The sequence below is a fragment of the Melanaphis sacchari genome, unplaced genomic scaffold (assembly GCF_002803265.2).
Source record: "Melanaphis sacchari strain LSU unplaced genomic scaffold, SCAv2.0 Contig40_pilon_pilon, whole genome shotgun sequence".
Classification (NCBI taxonomy): Eukaryota; Metazoa; Arthropoda; class Insecta; order Hemiptera; family Aphididae; genus Melanaphis; species Melanaphis sacchari.
In genome coordinates this window covers 717,464-732,287 of record NW_020271264.1, presented here as the reverse complement: position 1 = coordinate 732,287, position 14,824 = coordinate 717,464, and the positions used below count along the sequence as shown (strand labels likewise).

At 27.0% G+C, this 14,824-nt stretch overlaps 1 protein-coding gene across 1 annotated transcript in view; it reads right to left on the bottom strand.

The window, feature by feature from the left end:
• LOC112597317 overlaps positions 1-14,824 on the bottom strand; it is a 50,524-nt gene that overhangs the window by 6,884 nt on the left and 28,816 nt on the right. Inside the window, exons 8-19 of the mRNA XM_025343305.1 lie at positions 12,680-12,882; positions 12,520-12,607; positions 12,353-12,433; positions 10,611-10,724; positions 9,999-10,135; positions 9,502-9,574; positions 9,262-9,300; positions 8,626-8,755; positions 8,417-8,555; positions 8,287-8,351; positions 8,038-8,210; positions 3,972-7,034 (exon numbers count right to left, since the gene is read on the bottom strand). Coding sequence (XP_025199090.1) covers positions 3,972-7,034; positions 8,038-8,210; positions 8,287-8,351; positions 8,417-8,555; positions 8,626-8,755; positions 9,262-9,300; positions 9,502-9,574; positions 9,999-10,135; positions 10,611-10,724; positions 12,353-12,433; positions 12,520-12,607; positions 12,680-12,882 — 4,305 coding nt within the window. The remainder of the gene's footprint in view (positions 1-3,971; positions 7,035-8,037; positions 8,211-8,286; positions 8,352-8,416; positions 8,556-8,625; positions 8,756-9,261; positions 9,301-9,501; positions 9,575-9,998; positions 10,136-10,610; positions 10,725-12,352; positions 12,434-12,519; positions 12,608-12,679; positions 12,883-14,824) is intronic.

Genomic DNA, 14,824 nt, shown 5'->3' with positions numbered 1-14,824 from the left:
TTATGCAAGTTCGCAATTTTTTATCATAATACTTTCTCCATTGTCGAATTAATAATTTACATATAACAGATTGAAAGTGATACATTCGATTGGAAATCCATAAAATTAGATGTCATAGGAAAGATTTCTTTTATTAGTAAATATTATAGTAGATACTTCTTGTAAATAAAAATTGAATTAAAATGGAGAAAATTCTCTAAAGAAAAAAAAGTAAATGTAGTTAAGAAAGTTGCATACTTTACGGAAATACAGTAAAATATTTCACAATCTTGTGTTCGTATAATGGAAAACTGAGAACAAATTTAGATGCCGTTCTAAAAATATTGGTATGTATGTCGAAACAAAATTGATTTTATGTTGTTTTTTTGAACCCCGTGTGTATATTATACATTTAAGAGCTGCAGTCGGTCGTTTCCTTTGATCAACCAGCTGCTACTGATTAAACAAGACCACACTTTTTCCATTATTCACACGGACATTGACAATTTACTACGTACATGCGCGCTTAAACATGTTGCTTGTAATTTATAATAATATAACGCGTTTGTGAGCGCGAGGCTCGTAAAAGTAGACCTACAGGTTTTTTTATTTTATTTTATTTTACGAGGCAATTCTTTATTTCCCGGGGACCTTATTCGAAAACCTAATTTTATTATCGAAAGGGTTGAGTTAAAGACACAAACAAAGCGAAGATAGGGTTAAAAGTGCACTATAATTTAATTTAATATCGGCGCCTGGACGCGTGACCTTAAGACGGGAAAAAGGGTTGGTGTGGCGATAGTGAACAGCGCGAGAAGGGGGGGAAGTATTATGTGATGTTATATATTGTATATAGTATATATACGGTTGAAGTTTTTTTTCTCGTGGGCGGAACAAAAACGTTTGACCTATAATGTCCTCGAGCTTGTACTTCTATCTGGAAACAATATTAAATATGTATTTATCAAACGCGTTTAAATATACCTGCGATTAAACTATGCATGATTGTATTTCATAATATGCCGAAGCGCGCAGATGTTTAACTCGGATCGTCATTATTCCAACTATACTATATCGATATAACATTAGGTAGACAAGCATCCGAAAATTAACGGTTCAGATATTTTATAGATTATATCTAATTTTTTAATGAAACGGAAAATTATTATAGATGAAATCAACCATAAAAAAATAATGTTCAAGGTAAATAGTTTATGACTCGACAGATACATTATTTCATTCTATTTTTTTTTTCAGATGCATTTGCACTCGGAAAAATTACTCATGTTTGTATATCCTATAGTTTATTTGTATACTATACATATATTTAAAACTATATAGCTTATATAAAAATACCATTATTATTATAACTTATACACAATCATCAAATTGACAACAGTACCTTATAGCCAATAGGTAATAGGTGTTGATATTAAAAGTTAATTCCATCGATATTCCCAAAAGCACGTCTACAGTTCAAGTAGGTGGTGATCTAAGTTTTTTCTTTTGCATAATATTTTAAATTAAATGATTTTTTTTATCTCAGTAAAAAGTTTTTGTTCAGTGAATAGAATATATTGTGAGCTATGATGGTGCATTAGACATTAGTATATTAATATGATTGATAATCTTGGTTTTGTACATGATATTATACTTAGCGAAAGTAAGTTCAAATAGATTTGCTATAAATAGTTTTTACAATAAATTTTAGAACTAACAAAGTGTGTGATCTACCAACAACCATCGGATTTTGATCTATCGTAAGTATATATATATTATATAATTAAGTATATTATACAATGATGCTTATAATTTAATATAAAGTTTAATATTGCATAATATCGACTTCTCGTTGAGGATCGCTAAATGCAAAATGAATATGATGATCAGTATCAAATGGTCATCGATAAAAATTCATTACAAATCAAACATAATTATTGTATATTTGAGTCTTAATTTAGTAACCATGCATTTATAAGAGTTTTAAAATTAATATGTTAGTGTGTAATTTAGAATTATAAATAAAAAATATGTAATAAATGTAAGCGTTATGATAATAATATGTTGGTGTTATTGGTCTACAAGAATCTTTGAAATCATTTTTAGGATAGCTCTCAAGATCAAATTTTACTTAGTTAAAGGTATAGGTAAGACATATTTTTCGTTTTAGAAATTGATGTTAAAAATGCTATACAATTTTATAAATTTAAAACACGTAATTTAATAAAAAAAAACATAGGTAGATCCCACACTTTACCGAAAAGTTTTGCGTTTTACACAATATTTACATTGTATAAAAAAATAACTAGATATTTTTTTAAAAATATAATTTCTAAAAAATCATAGCTGTAAGATATTAATTAAAATTATTTAAATAAAAATAGTGAATGTTCTAGTTACTATTTTATGAAAGTATTATATAAATGTATGTTTTAATATTGTATCTGCAAGTCAAGTAATAATACTCGTAATAGTAATATATAAACGCATACGTTATACGATATCATTACAAGCATTTACAAAAATGTTTTTAAATTTTTCAGTCATGTCGTTGTTTGTAGAAAAATGTGTATTTTAAATAATATATCTTAAATTAGTCTTTAAAACCTATATTATACAGACTATGAACATTCGTTCAACGAAAAAATATCCTTATAATAACCAATATTGTATTTTACAACAAATATATCAGTAATTGTACTGTCTTCGTTATTAAGTTAGTCCATAAATTAAATATTGACCTCCAAAACCATTTAAAGCTCTATCCTTGTGTTCGTGTAAGAACTTATAGCTAATTTAAATTTGTATTCATCTGTAAATTAGCTTTATTGCTAATAGTAAATAGGTAATTGAGTAATTACTACTTACAGTCACCGTTGACGACAATCCTCCTTAGACTGACTGTTCTAGCTGGCAACAAGAGCGGTTTTTTCATGTCATCGCCAGCCATAACACCCAAAACTCGAATTTATTACAACGGGATTATCGTACGGAGGGTGATAGGGATAAATATAAACACGCATTGACGAACTCAACCCATGACCGAACGAATAACACCATCCGAAGCCGAGCATACACTACCACATGTTCGGCGGCAAAACAATCGGAATGGGACAGACCGAGCTACAGGCGATCGCAGCGCTCTCATCTGGTAGTTGCCGTTTGTAGTTTGTATATCATGATCGGGGTCAATAACGTGGAAGAATGTGACAATAATGTATTCACTCACCCGTGGTGTATAATAATATATATGTACAGAAATTTGGGTGTTTTAAATCTTATCTGGATTTTATTTTAGTAGCCTTGAACCTTGCCAAGGTTAATTCCAGCATGTTAATGGTTTTTTTTTTTGACGTGCCGCGAAATGGAACGTAAATATTTCTCAATACTACTTTCGATTTTTTTAAGAGTTATCTCAATTAATTTGGTCTCATGTAATGAAAATGCCGGTCTAATTCAATACGAATGATCATTGCAATAAATTATCTAAATATCATTTAAATTCACGATATAATATCATATTTTAGTTAATTTATACAGTCGACTTTCTGAATTAAATTTATTAGGGAGCGGTTATTTAGAGTGTATGCACGGTATATCTATCTATTATTGTATAAGAATTGGGTGGTCTTTGTAATTTATAAAATAATCAGCATCTATTCTATTATTACTATATGAATTATGAACACTATATTTCTCATATGCCAATTTTAACCAACTATAATACATAATCATCATTGTCTTGTTAAAAATAAAATAATAAAGCAGAGAAATACTCAATTATTTTTAGTGAATACTTAGAATCGTGTAAAAGAATGTTTATAAAATATATAATATATAGTATTTTATATTTAAAAGATCTACCTATAGCTAATTATTTTTATTTATTTTCGTTTTCATTGAAAATAGTAAGGTTTTAAACTTATGCTCTTATTATAAAATGTATGTGCATTTTTTTATGTTATTGTGGATAGTTTTATAAAATTTTGCACCTTTAAATTTTACAATTGATGGTTTTGGTGGTAATGTTGGCTGTTGGGTCCATACACCATTCCAAGATGGTGTCCACCTATACTTGGGCTTATGAGCTTCCGGATTGTACGGTTGGCTTAAAAATCCATCGTGTTTTGAATGTTTTAAAATAGAAGGATGGTGATGTTTTCTGTTATATCTGACTGGTGATGCAGATTTAGGTCTCACTTTTGGTTTGGTTAAAGGTTCTGGTTCTGGATATCTGTGTGCCATCCAATTGCAGTCTAAAAATGGTATCATTTTTCTTGCTTCTCTCAAATCAGGAGTAGAAGTATAAAATTGACCCAACATAAATGCTCTATTTCTATTTTCAAACATGGTCCTTATTCTTTCTACTTCACCTTTAGTTAACTTATCTTGAAGACTCGCCAGTTTACTAATTACATTTATACGGGGCATAAGTCTATTGTCTGGCCTCAATGGACACTTAGGCACTGGACTTTTACACCGTTCGTATTTAGTTTTCAGACTTTGTACATCACCATATTCATGATATCTTATAATATTCTGATTAAGTTCTGGGTCACTCTTGTATTTTTTTAAAGTATTTGATTTAATTGAAGTATGCAAAAATCGAAGATCATCAAAGCTTTCAAATTTTCTACAAAGTTTTCTAACAAATCCATTTTTAATTAATTTTGAATACTCGTAGCAGCGGTCTGGTGATGGAGATAACAATTTTCGCATACAATCTCTTTCTCCAAAAATACATTTCATAGATGAAAAACTTTGAGATGAATGTAAATTTGTTTTTTTTGCTCCAAGGTGTATAACTGTAGAAGCAGATGAGCTGGATTCACTAATATTTGTGCCATTTGCCCAATCAGAAATCATTTTTTTCTTGTCTTCATTATCAGCCAAGACCAATAAATAGTTTTTTTCGCAATTCTTTGCAATAGATTCTTCTTCGGATACGTCAATGGAGTAACATGTTCTCGGTGAAACACTTTCAGGAATATTTTTTTTACATTTAACTGCTGCAACAGCTCCTAGAGTTTCTTTGGGTATAACTAAATTTCCTGAATGCTTTTTTTGTTTTTTTTCTAATACTTCATTACTAATATTTTTTGAAATTTTTTTTTTTTCATTTTCACTTAAACACACTGATCCAATCGAATCAGCTTTTCTGAGGACTTCTTCTCTATTTTTCTTTCTAGAAGGCCCCATTGAACTCGATCTTATGTACAACGATGAGCTGATCTCTGATTTCTTTACCCTGCCATTAACTTCAATTTCGTAATCGTTTTTTAATTTAGTTCTCTGTATAGCTCTTGGTATTCTTTCTCCTTTCATGTCAGATATTGTACTATATACTTCATTAAGTTGTGTCTTGAGTCGATTCAATTGTTCCATAGAAAGACTGCTCCATATTCGGCAACCAATATTAGAAGGACTTCTAGAACTCGATCTTCTAGGTATAGGTGTATAATTACTTTCCCTCTCCTCTGATACAGGACGACCTCTTTTTGATGACGTAATGTGTTTTAATGATGCAGCTACATCTTGAACTGAAGTTCCTCTCCATAGTGGCCTGTAAACGTTAACTTCTGGTTTACAATAAGTATCGGCCCCGATAGCATGAAATTTTCGTTTCAAATCAGTCACTGAAGTTTCTCTATTTCTCAAACCACGATCTAAATTCCCTTTCCAACGTATTTCTTCGGGATCTTTTGTTTTGTATAACACATCTTTTGACTTCTGAACATCTTCAAGTTTTGCATGCAATGATTTGATTTCAGTTTCAGCTCTTTCCTTAGTCCGAATGGTCTTCCACTTATCATAGTCCACTAAATCTCCACGTGTTCGAACTTTATTACTTGCATTTTCTGCAGTTTTTTCTAATTCTCCTAATCTTTCCAAACTACAATAAAAATTATGTAATTCTTTAAAGCGTTCAGATTTCTTACTTGAATGTCTTAACTCTCTTACATAGGTTTGATATTCATAATCGACTGCAGCATTTTTCACTCTCTCCATAGGTTCTTCAGCACTTTTAGATCGTTGACATCGACGGATACCAGTTACACTTTCAATCAATTTTACAGGTGCTTGGAAACTTCTAATACGACGAGAAGATGGAGAACGCGATGGTGGTTCACTGGCACTTCTGCCTTTTAGAAAATCAACACTTTCATCTCCAAACTGATCCCATTCTGTTGCACCAGAAGATTGATATTTATCGAAAGATTTAAATTTAGATTCAGATACAGGCTTTTTACTTGATAAATATATATCTATTTTGCTTCCTTTATGACACACATTAGATTTTTCTTTATCCTTGATTGGACTTATTTTAGGAATTTGTTTTTTCTTTTCGTCAGTCAAAAGTAATTGTTGAAAAAATTCTTCTCCAAACTGATTTTGTTTTTCATTATTTTTTATATCTTTTTCGCTTTTTAAATTTGATTTCCCTGATGTTTTAATAATTTCAATTTTTTGGCTTTGTCGTTTTCCGCTATTTGTTTTTACTAAATTACTTTTTAATGCCTTTTCTTTTGAAATTGTTTTCTGAGCAGTTTTAGAAACAGAGATGCTTTTAGCTGGAGTAGATAATGATTTAGTTTTTTTGGGTAAAGATGATTCTGAAGAATTTGTTGATGAAGTACTGGATCTAGGAAGCACTTTTACTTTTGTTGGAACAGCAACTGTAACTTTAGGAGACTTTTCTTTTTCCTTCTTAAGATTATTATTGTATATTTTCGTTGAACTTTTCAAACTTAAGCTTTTTGATCTTTTTTCTGTTTCGGGTTTTGATTTACGAACTTTTAGTTCGACACTAGATTCTTTTTCAACGCCTTTAGTCCATCGCTCAAGTCTAGAATTTTTACGAGATGATTCTCGTCGAGGAGGAGTAGGAGGTGATCCAGTAGAATTAGCTGATGATTTAGCTGTTCTCTTAAAGTTTGAAAAGACTGGGTAACAAGTGACTTCCTTCCAAGGGTGATGAATAATTTCATTATCGAATTTCATAATTTGGATTTTAGTTAAATGAGACGTGATTGGCAAATACTCCAACTCCAAATCTACACATCAAATTTAATTATTTAAAACTATTATCCAGATGCTTCATGTTTGTGCAGTACAAGCCGATGAGGTAGATAATCACTAGTTGTAAGCCCATTATTAAATATTGCATTGCACTTATCAAAATATTTCAGTGCTTCCATCAATTTTCACAGCGTTTCCCAAAAAGTAGATCGTGCATCATTATTTAGTGCAACCAAAATTGTTTTTGGAATGATCATTGCTTACATATTTAAGTGGTGGTGATTTTTATTTTTAATTTAAGAAATTATTTAAATAGTTAATACCGTAAGTGTAAATGCACTTATTATATTATTTTGAAATGTGCATAACATCACCAGTCGTATTATAATTTTAATATTTATGTTATTAATTTGAAGTGTACCTAATATTATTTTAAATATTCATTTTTTTTTCATTTATGTGTTATTAGTTAACTTATTTTTGTGTAATATTAAAATTCTTAGGTTATTAATTATTATCTCGTAAGTACTTAAAATTTACTACCGATGCATTATTATTTATTATGTAGTATTACTTATTAAAATTAGTGCGTAAATGATTAAAAAATAAAATAATAATAACCATATTAACTTTTAGAATATTTTTAACGCATTTTTGAATTTTTTTTATGAAAAACCTAGATTTAAAAATACATTTAGTTGTGTTTTTCTATTTACACACATATTATAAACATAAAATAAAACTTCATACATGATAATCATAAGTACCTTCCAATAAAAATATTCCAAAATAATACACAGAATCAATAAATTTTAAATTTAAGTACAAATTTTAACTATTGGTCAAATATACCTAGTACTAAAATTTGTACTTATATTTGTTATTGAATTAGTGCATTTTTTTTTTTCTATAAACAAAATCTCATCATGTTGATAAATATTTGTGTAATTAGTTAATACTTATTAATGTGCGTATTGGTGATTCATATAGAATAACTTAAACTTATTTTATTTTTTTTAAATGGCATAATAATCCAACCTTTTGGTCGTTCAGGAAAATTTTTTCGTAAGCCCTGGAATGGAACTTCTCCACCATTTTGAATTACTTTATATGCAGTTTTTTGTTCGGTCGGTGAGAGGCAATGAGATTGATTTTCTTGCCTTTTAAATATTAATGTGGAATCGCTATCATATCCAGATTCTTTTAAAGCTCTAAAAACATGACCATTAATTAAAATTTATCAATCAGTAATAAATTATGTTTATTAGATTATATAATTTTTCTCACTGAGCCAGATTCGATTTTTTTGACGATGACCGATTTTGAGTAGGTGGAATTTTATGTTCGGAATCCTGAAAATTAAAGGAAAGTATTTACATTTGCACGTTAACATGAAACAAATAAGGCTTTGACTCACCCCGTCAAAAGTATTCATAACTTCATCCCACCATTGTCTTGTTTCTTTTTCGGCTATCGAAGAATGTCCCGGTTCATAGTTTTCGATTGGTCTTGGCTGATTCTTGTATCTGTCTTGACCACATTTTACAGGGGATACACTTAAATTATAAATATATTAACAATAAAAATATACAAGTATAATTAAAATAAACTTATATTCTTTCTTACGATCTTCTTGTAGAAATATTTCTCGTATATTCACCGTCTAAATTTTGGAATAGTCTGTTTTCGCCGAAATCTGATTCATACCCTTTTTCCGGTTCTGATGAATATCCATCACCTTTTCTGGCTTTAGGTCCTGAAAAATAAAAATTAGATTATTATTTGTTAACAATAAAATTATAAGAACATAAATATTGCAATATTTATAATAACTAATACAAGTAAGTATACAAAAAATATTACAAACAAATTGTTTTTACACACCTATTACCTATTTATTTTTTTAAATAAATAATTAATGTAATACAACATGGTTAATAATGCATGTAATTTTACAATAAAATGTAACAGCCATGGTAGTTTATTAATATGTCATGTTAGTTTTTGTATACCTGCATAAAATATTTAATTAAATTAAGTTAAAGTATCTAATTTAAATTTAAGTAAGCTATAGTAATTTTATTAAACAAACATTTTATTAAAATATTTTAATAATTATATTAGAAAATCGTATAAAAACAGATTCTGATGCAGAAATAATTTATTTTAAAACTGATATTCTTGTTAATCATAAGTCAGCTAAGCATTTTTCAATATAGTCATCTACTGAATAAAAAAACTATAATTCTATAGATAAATCACCTCGCGATATTGTTTTGTATCGTACAGTTACCCCATCATCTGTAATATGCAACTTACAGTTATAAGTTTATTCAACTATTAATTAAAATGTGTCTTATTTTTTAATTAAAATAATAACTAATAAGTAATAATTTAATGAATTTTAAAAATTCATTCAAAACCAAACAAATTTTGCATAATTTATGTATAATATAAATTAAAAAACTAAATTTATATTTTTTTTTAGTATAAAATACTTACCATCGGATTGAAACTTATGTAAAGACTCATACATCTGCTTGTACCATTTTGGTTGATTTGGTTCTTTGATTTCCTAAAAAAAAAAAATAACAAAAAAGTTATTAATTTTTAACGATATAATTGAATAATAATTTAAGAATCCAATATAATATAAATATAAATTATTTTGAACGCGCAGTTCAATATGATTTTAATTTGTTTCTATTCTAAAATGGTAAATTATAAAATATAAATTATTATTTATCAACATTTAAAAAAATGTTCTACTTAATTTATAATTTTATATAAATTATAATAAATGTAATAATGAGTAATATTTTTTATTTAAAATTAGACATTATGAAGTAATAACTTGTATGAATCAATTTTATTTTTCGGATAAAAAGCCTATAGATATAGGCATAAACTCCTGATCAATTGAACTCTTATTATGTTGCAAACTTATAACTATATAATAAACATTGTAAAAAACATTTAATATTTAAGATTTCACAAACCGATCTCAATACTATTGGAACTCCTTCTTTAGTTGTTGGACCAATACCTTCGTACTTTTTTGAACTGATTTCGACCATTTTTTTTTGCTTTTTCTCATCTGATTGCAGATTATCATACTCGCGCCTTGAAGCGTATTCTAAACATATATCAAAAAAATCAACTATAAAATCGAATAACAATATAGAATTTGTGTTTTTACGAAGCAAGGTAACGAACATTTATAAAATTTTAGAATAAAAAAAAACATAGATACGTGTTGTATATCTAAGCAGGTATAGTGCATTTTTCGACACTCCTATGATAAATGAGTCTTATCTTAACAACTTAATCACGTGTTCATATGAATGATAAATGTTTTGAATTATCCAGAGTTACAATGTCATTTGAGTCACTAACACGTGCAAGTATAACATTAGTGTATATTTTAACAATGAAAGAACGTCGAACTTAAAACAGTTTCAGAAATCTTTAAATGATAATATGCCCACAACTTCCTATCTTTCTCAACATATACATTATATAATATATTAAATTATAAATAAAAAGTATAAAAATATTTTATGATAAATTTTTGTGTTATATTTTTTTTTTTTTTTTGTAATACTACTTACTTATTTCTTGAGTTTCGACATTACGTTTGATAGTAGAACCTCTTGTTTTATTTTCCTTGTCCATACTATATTCTTCTGAGTTGAGATAAGCAGAGCCTTTAGGTAACTGTCCTTCTGTAAATAAAAATATCAATAATTTTCATCGTAAACCTCTTTATCACTTGATATAAATATAATATCTCGATGTTCATAACTATAATGATACAAAAAAGTTAAACTAATTAAACGCATTCGCTCGTTATATCATCAAATTTTTCTGTATTTATATCTGTAATTATATAATTAAATAGAAAATATTACAATGATATAAAACTATTGAACACAAATTATTCATTAAAAGTGATGAAAACATAAGTATGGTGAAATATAAAATGATAAAATATAAAGTTAAATAGGCATTCGTAAGTAATTCATAAATAAAAATATCTTAACATAATATTGATTAATATTCATTATATAACGTATAACTTATTTATTAAATAATTTATATTATAGCTTAATTTAAAATATAAGTACACTATAAGGTATTTAAATATAATTGAATTTTATTATATTTTATATTTAAATGACTAATCAAAATAATATTTTATGAATAATATTTGATTGTTGATGATTTTAATATGTAAAATCGTAATATGTACGTTTTATTTTAATATAATATTTTTAGAACTTTACTGTTTTCGATACTTTCCACTTGGTAAAATTATTTTCATGCATTGCATTCAATACACTATCAATAATTGAAGATTAATTTTAATAGTATCTAATTTACTGTAAGAATTTTTATACCAACTTTTTTAGATTATATTGCATTAAATTGTAGGTATTTATTGAATTATTAAATGAAAATAAATGAAAAATAAAATAATAAGTTTAGGTAATCGACAAAAAATTAAATATATTAAACTGTTTAGAAAAAAGTGTGTATTTTATGCAATATTTTGTGTTCTGGTGCTATTTTTAAAATGTAATGTGATTAAAATTTACAATTTAAGTGATCATTTTTAATTTTTAAGAGTAAATAACAATACTGCATGATTACACGTAGCATGTATAAGCATGTACTATGAAGCACGAAATTCCGTGTAGGTGTTTACAAATCTATTTTATTATAATATGTTAATACAATGAAATATTAAAGCAAAAAATATGATATATATATAATATATATATACTGTATAGAAAATTGTAGAATAGCATACAGCCTATTTATAATTATTAATCATTGTCCGTTGATGATCATAATAATAATGAAAAGCATATTTTAATTTGATTTTTATGTATTAAATATTTTTATACCTAATTTTAACTTGAGAAATATTAACAAATTAAGCACAACTAAGTTGATAAAATATTATACAGAAAGCAAGACCTACCAACTTGGAGTTAAGGCTTATCAAATACATATAATATTCTCCCCTCCCTTGGACTTTCCAAAATTTTTTTTAAATTAAAGGTATATTTTCAATGTGCTATTCAAAGCTTATAAAAATAGAACCGGGGTTAAGCTTCTTCTTATAAGTTAATCAAGCACTTTTGCTTAAACCTAATTAATATTAATAGGTACACAAAATAGCTTTAGTAGATTATTTGTAGTACGATAGGTACTTTGCAATATAATGTACAACAATGAAAGATATTTAAAAAAAATTAATTCACAAACACTTGTTTGAAGTATCATCATAATAACACATGAAAATTATTATTGAAATATTGATTTGATATAGATTTATATGTTATACCTCTTGCTTTCTGAAGGAGCGTAACAGTAGGGCTTTGAACTCTTGGAAGTCTCCTGTCCGTGCTATGAACATTTTCATCGCCTTCCACCAAAATTGTGATAAAGTTAAGTGCCATGTGCAAAAATTATATCCAAAAGAAATAGTTTAAATATTTTTATACTTCTTACCTTGTATTTTAAACGGTAATGGAGGAGGAGGAGGTGGTGGTAGTGGAGAGCTTAATACAGGTAAGTCGACTGGTGGTTTCGGAGGTTCCTGTAATATATTAATGTTTTTAATTTCTTACGTTGATTGATTAAATACGTGATTAAATATTAAAATAAATACTTTTTTAATATCCTCATTGATTATCTTTCGAGATAGCGTTGGTGATTCGAACCTGACTGGCTTGTAAGATTTTCTTTCAGGTGTCGGGCTGGAGTTGGGTGTCCATACTGGAGGTAGTTCGGTCCGCGGCTGATTTTTCTCTGCTTTTCTTGTGATATTCTCTAAGTCCAATGATTTATGCTTTAGTTCTGGCGACCAGACACCTGAACATATACAATCATTTTTTTTATCGATTCGATGAGGTCTTAGAGCCAACACCAACAATGAAATTAATTCTAACAAGTCACACACAACGCACATGCTTTAGTTTTATAATGTTATAATATAACTAGTCAATGATAGACTTATTTCTTGTTCAATATGATTAATAAACCGTTTACGCACATATAAAATTTAACGTAGTAAACATAATACTAAATTACTTGACTAAAGTTACACTCTATAGGAACTAACATTTAAACATATGTTTCGTACGAGCCGAACTTGAATGATTGAGTCACAATCCACAGGTGTGTTTTAATTATTATTTGTATTCTAAAATAATGTTGTTTTTTTAAATATTTGTACATTGACGAATTTTAAAAATTTAGTACAATATGAATAGTTAGGAAATATATATTATTTCAATAATAATTCATTATTAGTTATTTTATAAGTCGTAGGTTATAGGTAAGTATATGATTAAATATAGTTTGTAGGATCAAACACAGTTATTATTCACAATAAATAAGGTAATTGTCCCCCTTAATCTTTTTTCAATTCTCAACTCCAATTTTGAAATAGCCGTAAATATAATTATTAATTTTATTTTGGAGGCTGGTTTTATCATATATTTTATTTTTAAGTTAATTGCTGTTTTTAACTTTTTGTATTTTCTTGTTATTTAGCTATTTAGCTATGTTGTTTTATATAATTATTGAGCTGTAATAATAAAACTAAAAGCTAATAAAAAAAAAAAAAAAAAATAAGGTAATATATCTAAATATAACTTAAATAGTATTTAATTAACGCAATATTATCTAATACATAGACTTTTATTTATATTTTTAAATATAAATGCATACAATAAATTCAACTACTGAAATAAATATAGTTTACATTATATTGAACATATTAGGAAGTTACTAATATTATCTATATCTATTGGAATATTATTTAATATACATATACACTTTTAATTTTTTTTTAATGTAATAAGAATAACAATATTAGCCTTGAGTTCAAATCACAATAATAATGCTTGTATTAATTGTTATAATATCATGTTTTATGTAGTATCAATGGTTTATTCATAGAAATATTTTTAAGAAAATAAGCAATTTACTCATGACAATTTCAGGTTTCAGTATATTTATAATAAAAATAAAAATTATTTTCATAACTTTATTAATACACAAAAATCATGATATATTACGCATTAGTGATATATAACAAACTCAATAAATTAAATAATTACAAAGTTTTCGTTTAGAAAATCATAAGTGTAACAGTGAAGGGTAACAGCTATTGATGGTATATGAAATACAATAGATATATAGCACACAAAATTAAAGCATGAATTGGTAGCCTAATAACATATTTCTTTTTATATATATATAAAAACACCCACGCCGCATATAGGTGCACGTTGCACATTATACTGTAATCTAGAGCCAAAAAGCGCACGAGGCGAAAAATATGATTCACACTCAGACGAATGGACAGATTAAAGACTGAAAAAAGAAACACATATTGGCAAATGGTCAAACTCATCTGTGCCAGATGGTGAAGTATATTATATTAAAAACAAATATATCTACTTATAAGACGAGCCTATGTAATAATGAAATAATATTAATTATTATTATATGAGATATTTTTTATATGTTTACTTTGCAATGGGGTCAAAAATCATTTGGTAATGTCGTTTGGCCTTTGAAGAAAAATCGATTTATATAAACGGAAATTGAAGTAACGAAATTTATTATTGATATCTTAATTTTCTGGCACTGGTTTTGGATTTTAGCAATCATGGTGAATTTTTTTTAATGGTTTAATACATATTTTATGTAATTTATTATTTCAAAATTTGGCTTAAGAAAACTGAGGTAATAACTAATATGACAAGTATCTAAAATATTGTAATCATGTGTTATAGATTGAATC